Genomic DNA, 23,910 nt, shown 5'->3' with positions numbered 1-23,910 from the left:
CTGAAATTGAAAAAAGTCATGACAACAACTGCCTTTTGTCCTCTCTTTCATCAAGAACTCAAATAACATTTCCACTAAGTATCTAGAATTAAGAAAACTGTCTAACATGGTTTTCAAAAAGCAATGTCATGAAAAGCAAGGTCAAACTATCAGTAGTGGAAAATCACTGAGTATCAGTCTGATCTGTAAAATGAAGATTACTTGCTTTACAAATTGCTCAGGTATCTTCTGTTGAACACCATAAAAATACAGAGTTTTTCACTGATACTTCAGTGATCTGCACATGGAATAAAATAAAGAAAACTTATGTAATGAGAGATTAATAATCAAAAGGCTCAGGGTTAGGAATAAAAATATCCAAAGTAGTATAATTTTCTTCCATTCAACTGAAGGGAACGGAAAGAAAAACAGGGCTTTGAAAAATCTCATGAAAGAAATTTCTACATGTAAATGAAGATATTCCACTGAAACCTGCAAAATTCCTTTTGAGTCCCATTTCAAGTAACTCGAAAAACAACCAACCTTTTAAGTCCTCATTAAAGTCCATTTAGAACCTTAAAGGTTTAAAGAAAGTGATTTAAAAATATTTTATTGCTTCTGATTATGTTACTATATACAGGACGTACACAACTGGTGAAACTGGTAGCAAAAGGAGAATAGAGATGAAAATAAGCTTACAGTTGAACCAAATGACAAAAGCATTCTGCTCTCAGTCTTTGCCTTTTAACATCAGTAATTCCTCAGTATCTCCCTTTTTTCTCCATGTCTATTCCAGAGCACAAAGAAATAAATCATCAGTCCTCATCCCACATTAACGGTCAATTTTCCTCAAGTTCATGACTTGCACATTAATCTGTTATTAAAAAATTAATCTGAAAGGCAGAGGTTCTATCAGGAGGTGATTAGACGTCTTTGCTAATAGAAATCTAGTTCTCGCTTTCGATTGTCATAACATTCAAGATTTTTTCCTCTCTATTTTTCATGGCTAACAGTGATGAGAAGTTGTTGTTGAAGAGCACTAGTGAGCAACAGAACGTTCACATAAGAAACACGCTGTCACAATGCTTTCACACATGATACAGCATTTTGAGGAAAACCAAATGGTTAGTCTACAAATTAAGTAGTTTCCTTCAAAGTAAGAGTTTGAAGTCTTATTTTCATTAATGTTATTTGGATAGATTTCTTATTCAGGATGAAAGCTTTGTACTCTACCCATTTTAAAAACGCACCTAGAGAAGATGAAAAGTCATTTTGCATTGTGGTGGTTGGGGGTTTACATTCCCAGGACTGAATTGGTGTGGTCTCTTACTGGCAGCAGATGTGCTGCTATTAACATATTCAAGTAAGAAACACTTACCTAAAGCTAATATATGCACAGACACTAAGCAAGGCAGTTGTCAGTAGCAACTGATGAAGTGGACACCCTGAATTCTGGTCTGAAAAGGTAAGATTAAGTGCTATTTGGCTGTACGCAACTCCTACAGTGATTTTTAAACTTTTTCAATTTGTTAAGCCTATTGACGGATGGTGTTGATTTTTACATGCTAAAAGCACTTACATTTGTTTTTAAAACAGTGTTCCTGTAGCTAGCAGCATAAGCTCCCGTCAGTGTCCAGGGACAAGAGCACAGCCTTCCCATACATGCAACAAACCTGCAACCTGTCCATTTGTTCAGTTTTTATCTTCTCAGTTCACTCACTAATAATTGACTCCTATTCTCTTTAAGCATTATGGACTTCTTCAGAAGCACATGTGTCTTGACACATTTCTCAGTACTGCCATTGGTAAAGACCAATTTTGGCTTGAGTGGGACCAGAAGTAAGACCACACTGAACACTTTCCTACTCTGCAATTTCAGAGCTGAATTTAATCAAAATGTTCAAAGTGCTACTTCTTAAAACTGTAGGCAGGCTCAGTCAAATTAGCAGCATTGAAAACAGTTCCAGAAGGCCTAAGAGCCACCTGCATTCACATGGACAAAACAGCAAATATTTACCAAGCACCTGTATGAAGGGCATTCCTGGATGTTTGGTACGGGGTGGGATTTTTATTATTTTTCTGTCTTCTCTTTATTCAACAGCTTCACTGTTGCCAGCGTAAGTAATAAAACTGCTCAATACAGAAGGAAAGGAGGACATCAGCACAAAGCCTTGATGCTAGTTTACGCCAGACTTATGCTACCCATTCATAAATTGTTAAGTGTATTCAAGTAACTTGGCTTCTCCTGACACAGTGTATTATGTATGTACAAAAGTACATAACAGAAGCCCAGCTTTACAAGAGCATAAAGGAACAAGTTTATCTAACAAGGAAGTAAAATGATTTCATTAGGAAATGCCTCAAGCAGGCAAGCTTGCAGTTTTAACATGCACAAACTGCCTGAGACAGTGCCTTCACTGGGGTCAACATACACACATTGCTTTGTTACAGATAAATCAAGAAGACGACAGTATCAAAACTCAGAAGAGATTCAGTAGTACAGAAAACTCAACTAAAATACTGGCTATTTGCATTATTTAGTAGCTATCTGTAAATACCAAGAGTGCCTAACTAGTGTGCTTTACTAAATTTTAGCCAACTCCTGATGACTTTATAGTATAGACATTATGATTGAGCTTCCTTGAATGACAATAGCAGCTTTAAGACACACACTTCACATTTCTGATTAGGACTTTGAAAAGAGAATAGGCATTGTGCTTCTCTGACCAACGTAGGACTGCAGGGGATCCTCCTCCAACTCTGAGTTGACAGAGAGAGAGAGAGTTTGGGAGAAAGACTGCTCCCAAATAATTCTTTCACTAGATTCCACCCAGTTCTGAGCAGATTCCACATTATGTGGACTAAACATACAGTGCAGATAACTAGTAAAGCTAATAACCCACATAATTCCCTATTGAATCTTGTCAATTTAAGGTGCTTACTAACAATCTGAGATATTAATAAGGTTCTAAGGAATCAACCTCACAGGAAGATATGGCATGAACAGTTAACTCTTCTCCACTATCCCTCACAGCTACTAGATTTATGGCCAGCCTGCTTACACTGAACGCAGATACAATAAGCACAGTTGTCCCACACCATCCAGCATAAACTTAGTAGCTCCAGCAAAGACCAAGATTACCTCAGCTGCAGCAAAACGTGACACATGGATGCCTACTTGTGCTAAAATTGCAGAGGGCACACGTAAGATAGAAATGTATCTATTTGATTCCTAACGATTACTTCTTTTGGGTGCAAGTTATGTGGCAAGTAGTGAGCCAGAGACATCTCCCAAGCATCCACAAAGTGCACAGCAATTCCTGAGAACATTTTCCTCATGACAGAATCAAGCTGAAGGGAATACCAGTCACTGTTAAAGAGGCTCACTTCTGGCCCAAGCTCCTGAACGTTTGCGGTTCTGATGACAATTAAAGTCTTGGGGCTGCGGTCCAGCAGTTGAATAACTGCCCTCCGAATGTTCCTCAGCCTCCTGATATACACTTCCACAGGGAAAGTGCTGAAGTGGGACCATATAGTTATGGCTATCACAGTGTTTCTCCCCCCAACGATGCCATTCAGTTCGTTAGCAATGTAGCGCAGTTCACTTGTAAAGACTGTCGTAAAGCGAATGGGTGGCCCGTGACAGCGGAATTTCAGTAGGACGTTGTGCTTCAGATCCACAGACATAAAAGGGCCCACGTTCTTAGGACTCCCCAGGTTAAATTCCACTAGATCTGAAAACCCAAGAGCAAACATTAGTTCAAGACAGAAAAAGACACAAAATGATTCATCAGGACAAAAGGATCACAGGGCAACAGTAGCAGTGAATACATACACAGTTCTAAGAATCCTAAGGTGAAACAAAAGATAAGCATTATCATAGAATAACCTAGGTTGGGAGGGACCTCGAAGATCATCAAGCTTCAACCCCCTTGCTGTAGGCATGGTTGCTATTCACTATATCAGGCTGCCCAGGGCCCTATTTAACTGGGCCCTGAACACCTCCAGGGATGAGGCATCAGCAATCTCTCTGGGCAGCCCGCATCCATGCCTCACCACAAACAGGTTAATTCATACACAAATATTACAGAATTGCAGACCCTTCAAGTAAAAAATTTCTTCCTAATATCTAAGCCAAGCCTTCTCTTCCTGTTTAAAACCATTCCCCTTTGTCCTATCACTATCTGCCTATGTAAAAGTTTGGTCTTGCTTCTGCTTATAAGCTCCACTTAAATACTGGCAGGCCAAAATGACATCTGCTGCAGTCTTCTCTTCTCCAGGCTGAAGAAATCCAGCTCCCTCTACCTTTCTTCACAGGAGAAGTGCACCAGCCCTCTACTAATCTTTTTTCCTGCCTCTGGATCCACTGCAACAGCTCCACAGGCATATTGGCTACATTTTCAAAATGGAGTTTATATAACTGTTGAAATTTGCAAGCCAGCACACTTTACCTTCAAAAAATCCTAAGTATTAGTACTTTTTCCAAGTTCCCCAAACTGTTTTTTTTTTTTTTTTCCCCCAGGTAGAAAAAAAAGCATTTCCAAACAGATCTCTTATTTTACCAATAGGCTTTTCCATTGTCACCCTATGAGCCCAAAGTGCACTAACTTTTACAGCAACTTCAGAACTCCATTAAATTTAAAGAAGAATTTAATTGGTTAACATGGAGTCTCAGTCTCCATTTCAACACTACTGAACTGCCTTAGAGTAGGGATGAAGGAGGAATACCAAATGGGCTACTGAAATTGTAGTAAGGAAAAGTTAAAATAAGGAAAATGGAAAAAAGAGCTCAAAATCAAATCAACAGTAGTCATCTGCTTCTGGAAGTCATTTTGCTACTTCATTCCAAAAGTATTACCAGTCAAGCCTCACCCAGGCAATCCTCCACAAGTTTTGGTATGCCACCTCGTGGCCACATAATAACTCACAGTAGCAACAATGTTCTTAACTAGTGAAACATTTTATAATGACAGCTTCATAGATGCACAACTTGTGGCCCTTTTTCTCTTGAAGCCTAGAAGTTTGAGAAAACTTTAGAAACATTTGAATGATTGCCTTTCTATCAGCACTTGTGATGATGTTTTTGCCTTTCCTCTTCTTTTTGATATTAATATTCAATAAAATAAACTCTGCATCTGAGATGAGTAAAATAAAGAATTGCAAAGTCTTCAAGGTTAAAAAAAAATTAAAAAGAAAAATAACAACCTGGAACAGCTGCAGTCAGATACTCAAACCACTGCCTTATTGTAGAGTCTCCAAACAAGTGGATTACTTTTCCTTGCAAGCACTTGCTTATATCATCTGACTTGTTAAAATGATAAATCCAGTGTGTTCTCGGCCTCCAAAGGTCTTCATAGTAATAACCAGAAGGGGAAACTGTGGGATCTTCAGCCCTGTCCATATTGCTTGAATCTGGAAGAAAAAAAAAAAAAAACCTTTGAAATTAACATATAACAAACACACCTTCTATCACTTAAATGGACATGTACATTCAACTACTTCACTTCAGAATGTATATAACATACATTAAAAAGCTCAGTGCATCACAAGTCTGTAAGACCAAGCACGTTCCCCACTATTTCTGCACCAAAACCTACTACACATGACCACTTGTAGCTTTAAAGTTTTTTTTAAACTTACTTTTAAACTTAACTACTTTTTAACTTATTTTGAAGTACTTCTAAGTTAAACTATATCTGATGATGATAAAGAAGGACAGTCTGGTCAATATCACAGAATTTCCAAGCCTCTCTATGCCTCCTCTGCCAGCACACATCTGCAATCTGCCAAAGTACAGCTTCCCCCTCTAGCGGCCAGTCTGCCAACAGGAAGGTATGGCAGCTGTTGCGCTCTACAGGAGCAGCACCTCAAACTGCAGCAGCGAATACCAGCCCTAAGGTGACAACATGCAAGAGATAACCTGATACCACTTGTATTTGCTAGTGTAAACCCATCTATGGAACAGTCCACACACTAACACTAATACAGGCCCGTCCATGGGCGCTATAAGAATGAAATCTGAATTATGAGGACTACAAAACCAGGAAGTGCCAGAATTAAAGCTACTGCCAATAATTATGTGCCTTTTGAATGTATGAATTGTGTTAAGTATGAAACTCATGGAATTAAACTTTTCTATTGTCCAACTTCTTCCTTTTTCACTGCTGGCATAGGTTGCCCTCTGAGGAGTAATTTGACGACACCAGGGAAGCTCTGATTCTTTGGACTCCTCTTTGTCTTGCAGAAGTTGGATGTTATGTTGAAAACTGGGACCAGTGATTACAGGAAGAGAAGCTGCAATCTCAAGGTTACATCAGTCAAACATTGCCTTATTTCTCATAGCAGCCAGTGTGATACTAGCACATTGAACTTTCATGAGGTCATTAAGTACAGGTTCCTCCTCTACCACGTATCTATTCTAACACTTAAGAGCCTGGAAATGAGCTGACTCACAGTTCCAAAGAAACCCAAAGCGATAGCCTGAATAGAAAAGCTGTCAATGAACAGTGAACTGAGAAGCACAGAGCTGCTCTCTGGCACTGAAGCCAGCTAACTGCACAGAAGAGCCATGACCATCTATTAAAAAACATTTACACCCACCTTAGCACGGAGACTACTTGTCCTTGCCCTGTCATAGCCTGCAGCTGTTTGGGACTGCACACCCACACATGGCCAAAGCCATGCCAGTGCCCATTCTAACTAAAGAAAAGTAGAAGCAGTGGAGTTCTAGTGCCCAGAAACATCCTCTGCTATATGTTTCGTTATAACACAGCAGCAGCTAAACTCTCTAAAGACACAGATTCAAACAACCCCCACAGGCATCTTTAAACACCCATCCCTAATCATCATTTTTGGTCTTACCATTCCTATACAATATTCTGTGTTTTACATCAGTAGATTTTAACCTCCTTATACTTTACAGGAACGTTCACAGAACACAGTCTAATCTTGAGAACCATAGAAAAATCCATTAGAAAGTCTTATATTTGGATAATTTCTTAAATAACACGTAGCAAATAAAGCAATAGGGCCATTGAAGGAAGAGCAATCAACTAACAATGCTGAGTAATCTAAACCATATGAAATAGGACTCCTACAAAGGAATTGAAAAGGCTACTATGTGGTCATGTAACTAAAGACAAACTCATGTGAATTCACAACTTAAATTCTTTTGTTTTGTAAATTTTAGTGTAAAGATTCACAGAATCATAGAATGGCCAGGGTTGGAAGGGACCTCAAGGATCATGAAGCTCCAACCCCCCCCTGCCACAGGCAGGGCCACCAACCTCCCTATTTAATACTAGACCAGGCTGCCCAGGGCCCCGTCCAATCTGGCCTTGAACACCTCCAGGGACGGGGCATCCACAGCCTCTCTGGGCAGCCTGTTCCAGCACCTCACCACTCTCATAGTAAAGAACTTCCCCCTGACATCCAACCTAAGTCTTCCCTCCCTCAACTTAAAGCTATTTCCCATTCAAACCCATTAAAATCATTCAAACTTTTTAAGTGATTATTTTACTAAGCATATAAATAGGATGCTCTGAAAGTAATGCCTATTTATTTCCATGGAAACTACAACAGATACAGCTACAAAACACTATTTTTCAGCATGGTCACCACCATTAACTATACATTTTTTGCTAGTGATGAATAAATGTACATGCCACGCTCACAAAATCCACACCAGATGAAGTGCCCCACTGCTGCTGTACTGCTACCCACACAGCCTGCCTGCATCCACATCCACCGTTCAGTCTCTAGAAGTGTTCTGCAAGCTCCGATGGATGTCAATGGGTGCCATTTTTTTCCCCACATGGAAGAATTCAGTGACACAGCTTTGCTTCATCCACTCCATGTCAGACACCATTCTGTCAGACTGCCCTCTGCTGCCATCTGTCACACAGCAACGACATGCAAGGAAATGTTGGTGGGATGGCAGTAGAGGCTGAACCTTCCCACCAATATCTGCCTCTGACATCACGGGCCAACATAATGAAATGGGAGGTATTACTCTCAGAGCAGCCCTTGTACATATGTGAAGTGGGACATGAGAACAAGCTGTGAATTCACAGTAAAACTAACACCAGGTTTTGAAACCTTTGTACAGCAGCATACCTGTTACGCTCCAGAATTCAAAGAGCCATTACTTCTAGTTTTGATGAAAGAAGGTAAAAGCTCTGATCTGAACAGTTACAAACCAAGAATAGAAATAGATTATAGTTCAGAAAAAAATGAAATTTCAGAAGTGAACTATATCTACATTTACCTCCCAAAGAAAAGAATGTACAAAACTAAAGACAACAAAATAAGGAATGTAAGTAGGCATTAATCCTAAATCACACATCCATCATGTCTATTCCAGAGTATTAGATTTATTCATTCAGAGACTGTTCCTGTTAGAAGGAATTTCCCTGAGGAAATTGTGCCATTCCTATCAACTCTTTCCAACCTATCATTAAACCTCAGGAAATAAAAACATACTTTGATCATCCACCTCCTATAAAAAGGGTGATATAATCAAATCTCAAACAGTTTCTACAAGAAAATATTTTAAAAATTAAACAACAGAAGACATCACATCTAAAGGGTCTGGAGACAGAAGGGGGAAAATGCTGCTGGCCTGATAGCATCTTTTTATTTTTTATTCTTTAAATAAAGAGAATGGCAGAACTAAAAAGAAGCAGCAGTGTAAGCTGCTTTCTTTTATGACTTAATTGCTCAGGTCAGGAACTCTACCTTTAATATCTCCTACAGCTTAAAAAAAAAAACTGGAAAACTTTCAATTAAGGAGTAATTCTCTATCATATTTTTATGCAGTGTATTTAGAGGCATTAAAAGCATGCTGGTGAACTTGAGTTAGATAAGTGTTTCAGTTTAACTTAGCACAGACTGTGTTTTCTGTGCTTAGACATGATACAGAAAAACTAGGTTCTAGTCCACAACTTTAAGTTATGACACTACATGGTAACACAAGTGATACTAATAATTAAATGCAAGTTATCTGATACCTATTACATAAATTTCTTAGAAAAATAAACGTGTAAAACTTCAAAGACACCTCACAGTTAGTTTTGCTAGATTAACCCATTTGCTAAGCAGTTAAATAAGACATTTTATATCTGAGTAACCATTAGAAGTAAACATCAATTATTTTTCCGAAAAGTTCAATTTACATGTCTTTTTAGATAGATTTGCTCTTAGTCCTTAGTAACATTCAAAAAGTTCCATCTTCAACACAAAAAAAGACTTGAGACTATTTCTACTCCACCTTATGAAAACTAACAAACTCATTAGTATCTCATGCTTCTCACTCTTTTTATTTAAATATGAAATAAAAACCAAGAATTTTATAAAATTCACTATACCTGCAAATGCCTTGGGCTTTACAATCACCGAGTCGGGTCCATTGGAGAGTATGGGCATTTTGATATTCACATCACTTGAACAAAAATTAAAATAGTTATGTGACATTATCTTCAAGTTTTACAGCCTTACAGATCACTTTTCTTAATCCACGTGTTGACTCCATACAGCTGAATTGATTATTCAATTTCCTTAAGACCACTATCACTGTTTTCTGTCAGAATTCAAGATTTAAGAGCACGAAGACAAAAATCCTGTGCACATTCTTACTTGCACAAGCCTAGATAAAACCATTAAGCTATGAGAAGTCTATTATATGCTTTAGGGGATTAACCACAAAGATTGGAAGTTCCCAGCTTGGGGCACGTGGACTTCTGCCAGGAGGCAAACTAATTGAGAGGGCACGCTGCTGCATCAGCTCCCAGCTCTGCCTCATTTCAGTAACTGCTTACCTCAAGTGGAGGTGGCTGTTGCTTTCAGCCTCCACAATGCCACATGCTGCTTCACAGTTCACATGGGAATTCTAGCAGCCCAGCATTATCACCACCTCCAATTTTAGCTCTATGCTATGCTGCCAGTTGTGACAGCAGCATTAGTCAATATCCAACCAGTCTCAGAGATCCTCAGCAAGACAGCAGTTTGCTCAATATGGAAGCAAAGCTCACACCCCTACACACAAAGAGCTCTCAGAAGTGCTTGTTTGTGGACAGCTGAATGAACCTAGTATGGTTCTGTGATTGAACCCTACTGGTGGAATACAAGAGATTCCCACCCTTAGAGAAGGTGTGCATCTTCAGGAGCAGGTGCTTGAATCAAGTAGTTGAGTATTTTCTTCCCCTCCAACCTAAAGTTTGTCTTAAAAAAGCAAATATATATTTAAGAAAATGACTGAGTACATATAAAGTCAATGACATACATACCTTTGGAAAAAGAGGCTTTCTTCATGCGTCAGAAGGCCTTTTTGATATCCACCCTTGGCATGGCTGATTCGGCTGGAACAGGACAGTTTTCGTGGCTTGTAACAGAACCATGGCTCACCAGTGTAGAGATCTGTGAAGTTACAGACTGGAAGATCTCCAGGCAAGCATACGTTACACTCAGTAGTTTCTGAAAATCTCCCAGACTTAAATGAGCTTTTGAAATAAACTCTGTCAGGCTTTTCTTCTCGTAAACGCAGGAGGACTTGGACTGCTTCACTTGGATGAACAAGAGTCACAGATACTTTGACCTCTCCTGGCCAAAGTAACGTAAAAAAGACTTTGTAAAGGCCGTTACGGCAATCTACAGTCCTTCCTATTGCTCCAGCTTTCAGCAGAGGAGAGTGGATTCGTGCCTGTAGATAGTCTCCACCATATTGCTTGGGTTTTCCTTGGAAATCTCTCATACGAACAACCACCTCTAACTGGTCACCCACCTTGAAGAACCTGCTGGGCTTCACAATCACAAAGTCACTGTGTACTGGATCAGTGCTTTGCAAAAAAGCAATTTTGCCATCAGGGGGTTTCGGCCATTGCAGTGCAGCAAGCAATGATTCCTGTTCTGCTCGTTCTCTTTTGGACAAAGTCTGCTGCTCATAACCACAGTAAGGCTTCCTGGTAGTTTTAGTCGTCTGTGATAGAGAAGGCTGATCATTGTTCTCAGTTATCCAATTTGATCCTGAAACTGTGTAGTCATCCAGGTGCTAGAGGGGGAAAAAGAGCACAAGAAACTGTGCTATTAAATGAAACACAACGAAGAACAGATGCTGTCTTACGGAACAACCCTAAGAACCAGGAGTTTGCTTCGCACAGCTTTAAAGCTGACCAAATGAAGCAACTTTAATAGAACATATAAATTGATTTCCTGGACTATGAGGTGTCTAAAGAAGCAGTTGTACAACCTGTGATTACCCAATGGCTACTTTATTCTGACCTGGCAAAGTGGCTTTTACATAAGGACTCAGTATTTTCTGTGGTAGTATTTTGGCTATTAGCGTATTCTGTATCAACGATATGAAATACAGAAAGCCCCTACAATTAAATAGAAAAGTAACCCATTTAATATTCTTACCATAATTAGAGTCTGGCCAAAGCATTATTCTGATTTAAGCTGCCTTGTAGAAAATTACCTCTATCCCAGCCAAAGTAGTACTATGTTTTGGACTTGTCATGAAAAGAGTGTTGATAACACACCAACTGTTTAGTTGTTGCCTAGCAGTGCTTACTGGGTGAAAAGACCTTGACACAAGTATTACCTAGCATATATACACATACTAAGTAGCTCCCCCTCTTTATGTAGTATATTAATGTACTCAAATTAAATAAAAGAAAACTTTGTTTATATTTCTTTCTTTTCCAAAAAAAGTAAACCTGACAAGAAATAGAAACTTACAGGTTTGAAGGTCATTATAAGAAGTTGGTTTTGATCAGCTTAGAATGAGAGAATAATGAGCACATTATAATGTAGAACAGATATACATTACTTTCCTGTTTGATATCCATGTTAACTATAAAATATGCAATCATGAGTTGTAATATTTTAACTACAACGCAAAGTACCCATGGATACTTTTTTTTTTTTTTTTTAAAGATGATTTATAATAAAACCTTCTGCCTGTTTTATTTTTCCATCCAGGATTTTCAAGAATTTCCCCAAAGCCCATTAAAGGTAATTCAGAATTATTTCTATTTTCCATTGTATCAGGTAAAAATGTGAACGTCTCCACGCATTTTTTCTAATCCAGTAAATTCCAGGCAAAGCTGAGAATGACTCTCAAGCACAGTTCATTCTTAAATCTTGCCCACATATATTTTTAAATTACACCAAGTTTCTACTTTTGGATGTCTTCATTACTTCCTTTCTTCTGCTCATACGTATAAGTGGCACAGAAAACATTGCATAGTAAGATTTTTTTTTAAAAGTTAGTTATACATTTGAACACATCCAACACACTAGTAAGTATGCCTTAGTTTGCAAAAGCATTTAAGAAACTTCCTAAGGAGGAATGTGGGGGAGAATAGGGGTGTTTTACAAACTCTCAAATTCAGTGGAGATTCTCATGGGATAATTTCTTCTTTTAGCTTGATTCATCAAGAGGATGTGGGCTAGGGGAGTGGGATGGGAAATAAAAAAGCATAGACATCCTTTCAAATGAGACACAGCTACCTAAGAAAGCCTTAAGAACAGGCCTATAATTGCTTTAATCTTCCGTAGATTTCTTCAGAGTTTATCCTATTCCTTCTGCCAGAGATTTATTTGTACAGAAGATGGCTATGAGGTAGCTAGCCTTTCTAAAGTATCTCCAAGGAAATATCTATAGAATTCAGTGGAAAAGGGCACAGAGAACACTAAACCAATTCAAGGTCACAAAACAAAGTACATAATATAGTTCAATGTTTCTAAAACAGTATACTTAAGCAGCTTTTTTAGCACAGTGCCAAGCCAAAGCACTTCAGTTGCATGCAGCTAAGTTCCCAAACAAGAGCTGACACATCAACTGAAGCATCTCCAGATTATGACAAAGCAGAATTGACCACACCATAAATACTCTCTCAGTCAACCCTTAAGGAGAAGGGGAAAAAAAACAAAACAAACCACACCCTCTCTACAAAGGTAAATGCAAAACTGTCTCCACATCATGGAAAGACCATTCTTCCTGCAACAATCTCACTCATCTTTACAGACTTCTTTCAAGCCCAAATAAGACCATATATTATTGCAAAATTATAAGTTAAGGGGTGAAAGTATGCTACAACACATGCGGTATTCACAGGAAAAAACATTAGAAATTAGCTTTTTCCAGTTAAGGCAGGAAAAGCTTCAGTGTCAATTCATATATGGAAGATCTTTGATTGGAATTTCCAAACCATCTTCCTTTCTGAAGAGGTTCCCTTGCTCATTTCCAAACAAGTGTTCAAACTCTCCTACCCCTACAAATAGGCAAACTTTGCCCTTTGGATTGATAGATTAGTTTGTCCCAACACCATTCCCTATCCCTACCTTTTTCTAGGGTCTACAACTCTCCCCAATATCCAGTCCATTCAGAAGCCTGCCATGCAGAACTGTGGGCTCTATAATCAGCAGTGAAAACAAAATCAAGTTTCTCATAGCAGGCAAAAATAAATAAGTAAATTAAAAATCTTGAAACACTTCTCAGGAATCCTCGCCCTAGATCTTAGAACAGATTATTTTAGTTTCCAATATAATCTCCATATCGAATAACACTTGTCCTGCTTTATTTTCACATATACTCCATACAAAAATGTCTTGATTTTGAATGCAATTCCTAGCATTTGTTCATTTTCTGCTTTCTAAAGTTAATCAGAACTCCAGTGTGATCACAGAGTAATTTAATGGCTGTCTACCTAGTAAAGCAGGCAAGACAGAATGGATTACACATCAATTAAGCTCATACAAGTCTGTCAGCTGTTCCTGATGCATGACAGCTATGCCATAAGCAAGTAAAAATGGAAGCTGTATTTTCAGCTTCTAACATCCTTGCTACCAACTAAGTGAAAATAAGGTGTAATGTACAACATTACAACCCCAGAGAGGCAATCACAGTCTCAAAGACATGTCCCTGCCCAGGGCAAAGGAGTAAGAATACATGCTCTTTGAAGATGACTTTCAAATCAAACCTGTGACATTCTAGACCTGTGACTTCATTAGATCCGTAGCAAACCCTTGTTCTCAGTTAAATGCAACAACACAGGTGGTTGATAAACAAAAGAGGCTGAATATTTCAGTTCCTGCTGAAAAGGTGGATCTTCATCTATGTTTTGAAGTCCAGTATCATCCATGAGTTGTAACTGTTAGATTTATGGCAATTGCTCCACATGTACTATGCCAAACTGTTTACCTTCCCACATTAGAGCAGAAAACATCCCAGGAGACTTCCAAATGACAGGCACGGAAGTAAAAAAAGTAGTTCAAGTTCACCCAGAGTCTTAATTCATACAGCAGATAATACTTGAGACCAAATATCAGCTACTGAAAGGCCAGTCATCTTATTTTCAGTCATTTTACACTCCAAATACTTTAGCCCTCATATTCATCTACAACAGCCGTGAGATCAGCTGTCTTCACTGCGTCACAGCACTGAGTAGATGCTAAATAAATCCAAAATGACAAAGCCAGTTCTAAAAAGCCACCATCTGACACACAACTGTTCCAGCAATAAACTGAATGAGATGACAGTTTTCTTCTGCAAAGATCTGCAATTCAGCAGCAACACCGCCACAAAAAAAAAAAAAAAAAAAAAAACAGCATTGTCATATAGTTCATTTGTTCTTTGTTCTTTTTGTCTGCTGGTGAGAGGTGGATGGTTGGACAACATGATCTTAGAGGTCTTTTCTAACCTTGGTGATTCTATGATTCATCCTGACTTTTGAATGTTTCCAAGCAGATACTCAGTCTTACTGCAAGGACTTTTGCTGTTTTGCACTGTTTGCCCTGAATCCGGCACCCACAGTGGAATAGGCAATGAACATTTGTTATTTTATAATATGTAGCATGGGAAAAATATCTCAGACGTTATCCTTGCCCTTATCTGAACCTCCAACTCAGCAGTGCCTTTTTAGGCATAAGAAGGGATCACTTTACTTGGGCGTCACTAGCCAGAAGATAAAGACTTTGCAAGTAGGTTACATGCAACTTAAACTTATAACACATTTATCAGCTAATATGAAAAATAATTAGGATTTACCGTTAGGCTAAGCATTATGCTCACCTGCTAAATGCTGCAATGGAAAGTCTGGGCAAGCAGCCACAGGGAAGAGTCAGCCTCCAAGGCTCCCTGCAATGGATCCTCAGTGATGTTATTTAGCTTGACTTCAGTGAGACTCCCCTAATATCCTCATAGACAAACTGATGCAAACTGCTACATAAATGCAGACGAAGCTGGACTGAAAACTGACTAACTGATCTGCCGTTGTGATCAACAGCATAAAGTCCACCTGCAAAAATAGAATTAGGGTTTCTGGTAGATAGCCAACTGATCAGGTGAAAACTCATTTTCTTGCCGCAATGTGTTAACAAGAACATATCCAGTTAACTGAGGGAAGTGCTAATTTCTCTCAGCTCAGCCATGGTAGAGCCGTATCTAAAGCGCTATATCTGTTTACTACATCTGTTTTTTGTACACCTACTGCCACAGTTAAAGTGAAGAGACCAGCTGAGAATCCCTAAGATGACTAAGGCTTTGGAATACGTGACATACCAGAAGACACTAAAGGAAGCAGATTTTCAATAGTCTGGAAAAGATCAAGAAGGGATCTTTTTTACTACCCAAATTGAAGTTAGAAATTGTAGTCAGAAGCAGACAGTAAAAGGACAAGAGGCAACTTCCACATGCACGTATTGGTAATGTTCTTTATATACAGCAATGAAAGGCTGCCCAGACAGGCTGTAGAATGCCTCCTTGCTGAAAGACATCTAAATTCAACTCAAGAACATAGTGAGCAAATCAAAATAACTTGGAAGTTATCCCTTCGAGTGTTGGAGATCTCCATACACACCTTCTGCTCTGAATTTTTCTGCGATTCCAACCATCCAAACCATCTCCACTTACCTCTAACTGAAAAAAGTTATGGACCAGCACCACAACAGCCAGTACTGCCATAAGAAGGCAGAAGATTTGCAGTCTGAATGAGTCACGCCACATTGTCCATTCATGTCTTTTCCTCCCATGTTAGATGCTGCCATGATTTCCATTCATCACAAACATGAATGTCATTTCGTCTCAGTAGTGCACACTTCAGTTGACTTCCACTTCATTCCTGCAAATACATTTACAAGAATTATATAAAGCCCCCCCAGAATTACTTGGAGTTGAACACACAAAGTATATAAGTGGTGGAACTCTTCACTACAACAACTGGTTTAACAGACCTGGTAAGTCTATAATCAGATTTTTGAGGCAATCTGAACAGCACTGTCTATAATTTTAATGGGTATATCAAGGCAAAAACATCATAAAGGCAATTTCACCTGTATTTGACAGAGAAAAATAAAAAGAAAAATGTGATTTCCTTCTGGCAACTAGGAAAATAACCATCTTATTTATCTATTAGGCCACACTGTCACCATCCAGCCATTTTAAGCCCAAGACTTTTAGCAGAAACTTGTGGTTTTAGGCATCCCCACATTTACCTGATTGGAGACTGCAAGAAGTTATCAAGGACTGAGGTCTGAAGCAAGTCTCTGTAAGTAAGACAAAAGGTATGTCATGCAAAAGGCTAAGAGAGGGAAGCAAATAGCTGTAACACCTAGCAGTTCAAGAAGAGATGTGTAACAGAGCTGGATGCATTAAAATAGAGTGAAAACTTTAGAATTCCTCTAAATGTTGGACTACATCCTCTCTGATTTTTATCATTCCTTTAATACAATGCATTTTTACAAAGATCTAATGGTTAAAAAAAAACTTCTTGAAGAATGCAGGATTGTTTTTATGAAATTCAATATGTAATAGCCATGCTTTTATAAAACTTAATTCTCAAGAAATATGATGTTTCCTCGATACTGCTTGATAGCTGATGAACAACTGTGATACAGAACTACAGACTTAACAGTTGATAAACAGTTCTCGCAGCTTAATGCTTTTCAAGTTTGAATCTTTTGTCTTTCTCCTTTCTGAACGGGATAACTTCAAGGCAGTGATTTTGCAAGCTAAACGGGTTTCATTCTTACAGAAGGAGAGGATCTGAACTTGGAAACACAACAGATGGCAAGCAGAGGCAGTCAAAAGAACGCAGTCCCCTCAAATCCAATATTCTCCACACAACGTTACTCAAACAAACATCTACCAAGTGCAACAACATCACATGATTAGATAAGCATTGCACAACCTTCTATAAATAGTTTAGCTGAAAAGCAACAGTATTTATTCAGACTGTATGAAGAACATCGCATGAACTTAAATATAATGATATTTTGAATATCACAATTACCTAATTAAATCTTTCACTAGATGAGCATAGATTAGAATCCTGAAATATACTACTGCATAACCAGGACAGTCTCAAAATAGACTGTACATGGAATTGCTTTATAAGGATTATATGGATTATAACTGCAGTTGCTTTGCAGAGAATTACAGAAAACATATCTCCAACTGACAAACAAGCATCAAAAGAGGAAAACATCCATTAAAATAGAAGTATCCAACTGATCTAATGCAAAACAAACAAAAAAACCCACAAAAAACAGACTTATTGCAATAGCTCTGTGTTAATATAAAGTATTAAGTTTGGATAAAATAACAGATAGGTTTTTAAGCTATCCTCCATGAATCTCTTAGACTGTTCCCTCTTTGTTGTATTGTATTTCCAGAAGACATCTGGGAAGTAGCAGTCCTCTATGAGAAGAAGGGCTAGCGAGCACGAGACTTCTCCTCACTGCACACAGAATACTTTACCTACTTCTTTGTCCTGGTTGGGTAACAGAATCCCACTTTAATGTCAGCCTTACTGGCCTTTTCCCTGACTTCTACTCCGAGATATTCAACCCTTTCATAATTACTGCCAAGCTCTATGCAGACAAGGTGTGTCCTAACTTAAAGGGCTACCCCATCTCCTCTCCTATCTCTCTTCCCTAAAAAGCACGTAACCATCAACACTGGGCAAGTGAATAGCTCACCATGTCTCACTGAGGCCAATCACATAGCCCAGAGACTTTAAACTTTCAGTTTCTCTTGTTTCTTTCTCACACTGTGAGCATTCATGTAGAGGCATTCAAGCTGGGCCCCTAATTAAACCAATTTATTGCACGAAATATCTGGAATTGCCCCATGCTGCTCTCCAGGTGCCCTCCTGGAGACCTCTGATCCCTCTCCTGGTACTGTAACCAGTAACATTTCAGTGGATTGAGGCTCCCCTCCTCTGCTAGTTGTAGTTTAAAAGCTCTCTCCATCAACTTGGCAAGCCTGTAACTGAAGATGCTCTTCTCAAACATGTTTCATAGCTCTCTTGCTAGAAGAGAAATTTTGCTCAAAAATACTACATCTCCGTAAAAGTCACATGCTCCAAAACAAGCAATAGCGTGCTTTTAGAGCTTTCTTTAGTAAAGGCCTCAACTTACTTCCAGCTTCATCATCTGTGAAGAACAGATCTAGCTCATCTTTTATATAACACAAGCTATTTAAGCAAGACAAAAAGCCTTCAATTCTTCCTGTATCCTTGAAGTGTTCTCTGGAGGCATCCGTCTAAAAGGCAGAAAATATCCTTGGAAAAAATAAAGAGGAAAGACAGAGGAATTGTATGCATATATGTGCATATATAATATAGAACCATAGGGGATGGAAGTGACCCCATAGAGTCTAACCCTCTGCTAAAGCAGATTTCCTACAATGGGTCACTCAGGTAAACAGTCCAGGTAGGTCTTGAATACCTCCAGAGAAAGAGACTCCACCACCTCTCTGGGCAGTCTGTGCTAGTGGTCCGTCACCCTGACAGTGAAGATCTTCCTCATATTTATATACAACATCCTGTTGTAATGCTGTAATGCAATGGAAAGTGCAGCAGTGACAGCAGAGTAGCAAAGCCCTATGCTGCAGCAAGTGAGGGCTTGCTCAAATGCAACAACCACAGATATAAAGAGGCTGTTTACCTTCAGAAGGCCTCAGTTACACAGGGATCTTCAGCAAGATACCAGTACCACCACTGCCAACCCTTTAATGAGATGTGGGAAGGAGTGGATCCTGGCTCCACCCCTTCCAGCACTCAGGTGGACTGCTTGCACCTGAGCTCCCCTGGGTTGGCCCTGCCTTCCTACCAGGTGCTCAGTCACTGCTTCAAGCTGTGACTTAGTATTTCCGCTACATCTGTGTTCCAGTTTATGCCCAGTGCTCCTTGTCCTGTCACTACACAGCACTGGAAAGAGCCTGGACCCAACCATTTAATTCCCACACTTTAGATATTCATGAAGAGTGATGAAATCCCCTCCCTGCCTTCCAACTCTCCAGACTGAACAGTCCCAGTTTTCTCAGCCTTTTCTCATTTGGGAAATAATTCAGGTCCCTTTTATGTATATTTATATACATATTTATATTTATATATATACATATATAAATATAAAATGTAAACTGTGTGTGCATACACACTATTTGCTTTCAGCAAAGTCTCTTATGCTGGTGGTTTGCTTCCAAAAGTAAACAAAACATGACAGGCAGTTAAGATTCTTTTATAAGATATATATTTTTTTTCTATAGCAAATCAGGGGTTTTATTTATTTATTTATTACATTTTTCACTTCAGTCCTACGCTTACTTCTCTGCTCATGAAGTATTACTCCTATCAGCTTTGCACCACTTCAAGTTATTATATCCATTGCTTTCTCCAAGGTTACAAAAGAAACACATGAAATTAACGACGTTTTTATGATCAGCCTTCCAGTTCTCTGACGCCCATTTACAGATCCGCCTTTTATTTTATATCACTGTCACCTCTGCCCCCAAACACCTGTGAGCCAATAGGGCTGCCAAAGCACATATCAGTGCATCCACCTCAAAGAACTGCGGTGCACATCGCTAAGATACAGATCTAATCCTGGTGATGGCTCTTGTATGCTAGGCACTCAGCTGCTGCAGTCAGAGCAGAAGAGAGGCGCAGCCGCTTCTCCTAGCCGAGGCTCGCTCCCCAGACAGCCCTGACATTCAGAGGTCATCACAAGCCATTGGCAGGAGCTCGCTTTGCTGCAGCTTGCTGCAGCTCCTCCACCCTGATAAACACGCGCTGCCACAGCGCGGGTCCAACGCGTTTCCACGCGCAGGGGGTTGGGAGAAGAGAGCAAACAGGAGGCACCGCCGCCCGCAATACAAACCATCATTCTGCAATTAAAACGCTATTTTTTTTTTTCTTTCTTTTTTTTAAAACCTCATTCTTCCGGTCCGCAGCACACCTTCCCCTCGGCTCGGAACGGCCCGGGAGGCCGCGGCCGGAGCCAGGCAGCCCCGCGCCTCCAGGGAGCCTTCCTGCCTTCCTTCAGCCGCCGCCGAGACAAAAAGCGAGCGAGGCGCGGGAGGCAGCGGGCGCTGCGGGATTCTCCTCCGCTACAGCGCCCCGAGCCCGACCCGGCCCCGCACCCGCTTCCCCTACCGGAGTTTCCCGTCCCCATACAACCCCACCGCCGCAGGCCTGATCGCCGTCCAGGCTCCCCGCCACCCGCCCCTCACCGTGATGCCGGCCGCTCCCCCGGGCCAGGAGACGACAGCTCCCTCTCTCCCGGCCCGGAGGCGGCACGCCGCGTATCTGCCGGCCCGGTCCGCCGCTGCCATGGCACCACCTCCCGGCACCTCCTCCTCCACCCCGGCCCCGCCCGCCGACATCGCGTGCCGCTCGGTCCGGGCCGCCCACAGCCATCGCGCCGAGAGGGTCGATGCCGCGTCTGCTCTTGTCCAGCGTCTTCATCAGCGACCTGCGTGAAGGGATGGAGTCCACCCTCTGCAAGTATGCTGATGGTACCTGGGAGGAGTGGCTGACACACTAAGAAGGCTGTGCTGCCATTCAACAAGGACAGGCTGGAGAGTTGGGCAGAGAGGAACCTGATGAAGTTCAGCAAGAGCAAATGAGTCTTGCACCTGGGGAGGAATAACTGCATGCATCTGTACAGGTTAGGGGCTGACGTGCTGGAGAGAAACTCTGCAGAGAAGAACCTGGGTGTGATGATGGACAGCAGGTTGGCCATGAGCCAGCAGTGTGTGCCTTGTGGCCAAGAAGGCCAATGGTATCCTGGGGTGCATTAAAAAGAGCAGGCCAAGGGCGGTGATTCTCCCCTTCTGTGCAAGGCCACATCTGGAGTACTGTGTTCATTTCTAGGCTCTCTAGTTCAAAAAAGGCAAAGATATCCTAGGGAGAGTCCAGCAGAGAGCAAGAAAGATGATGAAGGGCCTGGAGCATCTCCTATACAAGGAAAGGCTGGAACAGGCTGCCCAAATTGTGAAGTCTCCTTCTTTGGAAACTTCAAGACCTGCCTGGATGCCTACCTGTGTGACCTGCTTTAGGGAACTTACTTTAGCGGGTGAGCTGGGCTAGGTGATCTCTAGAGGACACTTCCAACAGCTAAATTATGATTCTGTGATGAAGCTGGAGAGGTAGTAGGCCAGCTGCAGGAGCTGTGCTAGGGACATGCGTAACAGCACAGCAAGAGGGCAATTGGGCAATAAGCCATGCTGGAGGCAGGAATTTCAAGAGCCTGGGTCACACACACAGACAGCACTGAGCCTAATGCTCTGTGTCAGAGCTGTACAGCATGTTCAGTCTGGCAACAAGACATCTGCAGTTGGGTTTGCCATTGTAAGTAATCACAGTGCACATGGAGGAATAACTCTGCCCAAAATATTCATGTGCTACCTGCTGCTTCTGTGAGTACAGGTTAAAGCACGGGTGTCCAACCTGTTGGCTTCCCTGGGCTGCGCTGAGTGAAGAGGAATTGTCTGGGGACATATATAAAATATATAATATAGTTAACATATTTAAGTAACAAAACATTTATAAAAAAGATAGCAACAAAAACAAACTAGTGGGATATTTGATCTTGCAACCTGTGTGAAACTAACACATCAGTCTGCTTCAGTGGCAGTGGCTGCAGTTCTTAGTGAGCTCTCAAAGTGTTTGACAGGTTTTTGATGAAATATTTCTCTTCCTGTTCCTGTTCCCTTCCTCTTCTCATCCTTGAAAACAGTTTTTCACAAATGTACGTACTGCCAAAAGCGATGACGTGAATAAGGTGTGACTGTGAAGTGAGGGGTATTCTCTCTGCTAAGAGGTTTATACAAGTCTGGTAAAGAGATCAGATTTCTGAGTTGAATGTCTCACTGCAACTCTGTACATTCCATTTGAAAATTCACAGGTCATTTATGTTGACTGAAAATGAAGTTGCAAATATATACTTAAAAAAAAATCTTTTCAGCACTCTTGAAACATATTCTCAAATCTATGTGTCACAACAGAAAGCACATCTGTGTGTTTTTTACTGCTCACAGGGATGTGTTCAGCCAACGTACCAAAATGCGTAACATTATTTGCCACCATTTGAATCAGCACTGCACTGTGCCCCACATCTCAGTTTCAGCTCAGACAGTGCCGCTCACACAGTGCTGTGTGGTTGCTGTGAATGATGACGGGTGTGTGTCCAGGGCTGGGATGAGCCATTCAGTGGGGCAGAGCCACTGCCATGATGATGTGGGGCAGGGAGCAGCTGCAGGGCAGGGTGGGACGGCACACGGATGGGTTAAAAGCTCAATTACGTGTCTCCTAAAGAAAAGGTAGCATGCTCACTTCCTCACAGAGAAGCTGAAAACACACAGAGCAGCTGAAACATTACCATGAAAATAGCATTTTAGCTATTATAAATGTTAACTGCTTGCTCATGGGCTGACCCATCAGCCAAAACTATTTAGAATGAATTAAGTGACATTGCTTTCACTTCTCCTTTTCCACACATTAGTGTTGACTACTTGATAGAGACAAAAAGCAAAGTCTCAACAGACACCATCTTTTGTTACATGCAATATGAGGACTGTTTCAAAAGTAATACCTCCTATGTTGTTACACTGGCCCACAATGTCAGAGGCAGATGTTGGTGGGATGGCAGTAGAGGCTGAACCTTCCCACCTGTATTGCATTACAGGTTGTTGAGTGACAAATGGCAGCAGAGGGCAGTCTGACAAAATGGTGTCTGACATGGGAGTGCAGATGAAGCAAAACTGTGTCACTGAATTCCTACATGTGGAAAAAAATGGCACCCACTGACATCCATCGATACTTGTTGAACGTTTCTGGAGACCAATCAGTGGATGTGAGCACAGTGAGATGGTGGGAGTGTATGTATGTTCCACCAGTGATAGCAACAGTGGTGTTAAAGACAAGCCACATTCTGGATGGCCATGTACAGCTGTCACACCATGAAATGAAGAGCATCTTCATCCATGCTCGTCCAAGTGAATCAGCTAATGGTGGTAATTGTTGAAAAAATACTGTTGTGTAACTGAGAGCTTGCTCTCTACAACAGCGTAATTGTGTTCTTTGTGTCTATAGTAATTTCCATAGAAACAAATAAGAGACATTACTTTCAAAGCAACCTATGTGTAAACTACCAGTCAAGACTTGAAAAGTTATCTGGCTACATAAACAAACTAAAAATACAGGTACCTTGTATTGATTTTTTCCTCCTCTCTATTACTTCCAACCGACTTTTATAACAGGCTCATTACTGAGACTCTTTCCTGAGCCTTGCAGGGCTTCAAAGCCTCTTACAGTTCAAAGTGAGGCCTCAGGCAAAACCATCTAATTAGTGTTAAATGTCGGGCATAAGCCCCTGTGTGTAACTAAACTGATGGCGGGTGTGAGGGGATGGAAGATGACATCATCACCAAAACCTGAGCTCTTGTCAGAGGAAATAAATACCATTGTGCTCTTTGTGATATTTTGCAGTTCACCGCCAACCTTCCCCATAAATTACTTGTTATTGAAGCTAGTCTTGATGATGGCCTAACAGTGAATCAGATGTGTTTTTCTAATCTCTGTCCTGTTAAGTCCTTATGCCCAACAAGGCCGCATTGATAACTGAACATCTGCCGCATACTCTGTGGAAGGG

General features: G+C 40.7%; 1 protein-coding gene across 4 annotated transcripts; it reads right to left on the bottom strand.

Moving 5' to 3' along the window:
* Window positions 1–573: 573 nt before the first annotated feature.
* NXPE3 (neurexophilin and PC-esterase domain family member 3) lies at window positions 574–20,629 on the bottom strand. Of its 4 annotated transcripts, XM_085238941.1 has the most exons (8): window positions 20,489–20,613; window positions 18,397–18,539; window positions 16,471–16,521; window positions 15,890–16,097; window positions 10,263–11,023; window positions 9,345–9,418; window positions 5,185–5,391; window positions 574–3,713 (listed from the first exon to the last, which is right to left on the bottom strand). In XM_085238941.1, the coding sequence occupies exons 4-8, from the start codon at window positions 15,980–15,982 to the stop codon at window positions 3,163–3,165; spliced, it is 1,686 nt and encodes a 561-aa protein (XP_085095067.1). In that variant the 5' UTR covers window positions 15,983–16,097; window positions 16,471–16,521; window positions 18,397–18,539; window positions 20,489–20,613; the 3' UTR covers window positions 574–3,162. The 4 variants fall into 4 exon arrangements, with proteins under 4 accessions (XP_085095067.1, XP_085095059.1, XP_085095070.1 ...); XM_085238933.1 differs by lacking the exon at window positions 18,397–18,539 and having other exon boundaries at window positions 20,489–20,629; XM_085238944.1 differs by lacking the exons at window positions 16,471–16,521; window positions 18,397–18,539 and having other exon boundaries at window positions 20,489–20,629.
* Window positions 20,630–23,910: the final 3,281 nt, after the last annotated feature.

This window comes from Meleagris gallopavo, chromosome 1 (assembly GCF_905368555.1).
Source record: "Meleagris gallopavo chromosome 1, MGAL_WU_HG_1.1, whole genome shotgun sequence".
Taxonomy (NCBI): Eukaryota; Metazoa; Chordata; class Aves; order Galliformes; family Phasianidae; genus Meleagris; species Meleagris gallopavo.
This window is presented reverse-complemented; position numbering and strand designations above follow the sequence as displayed.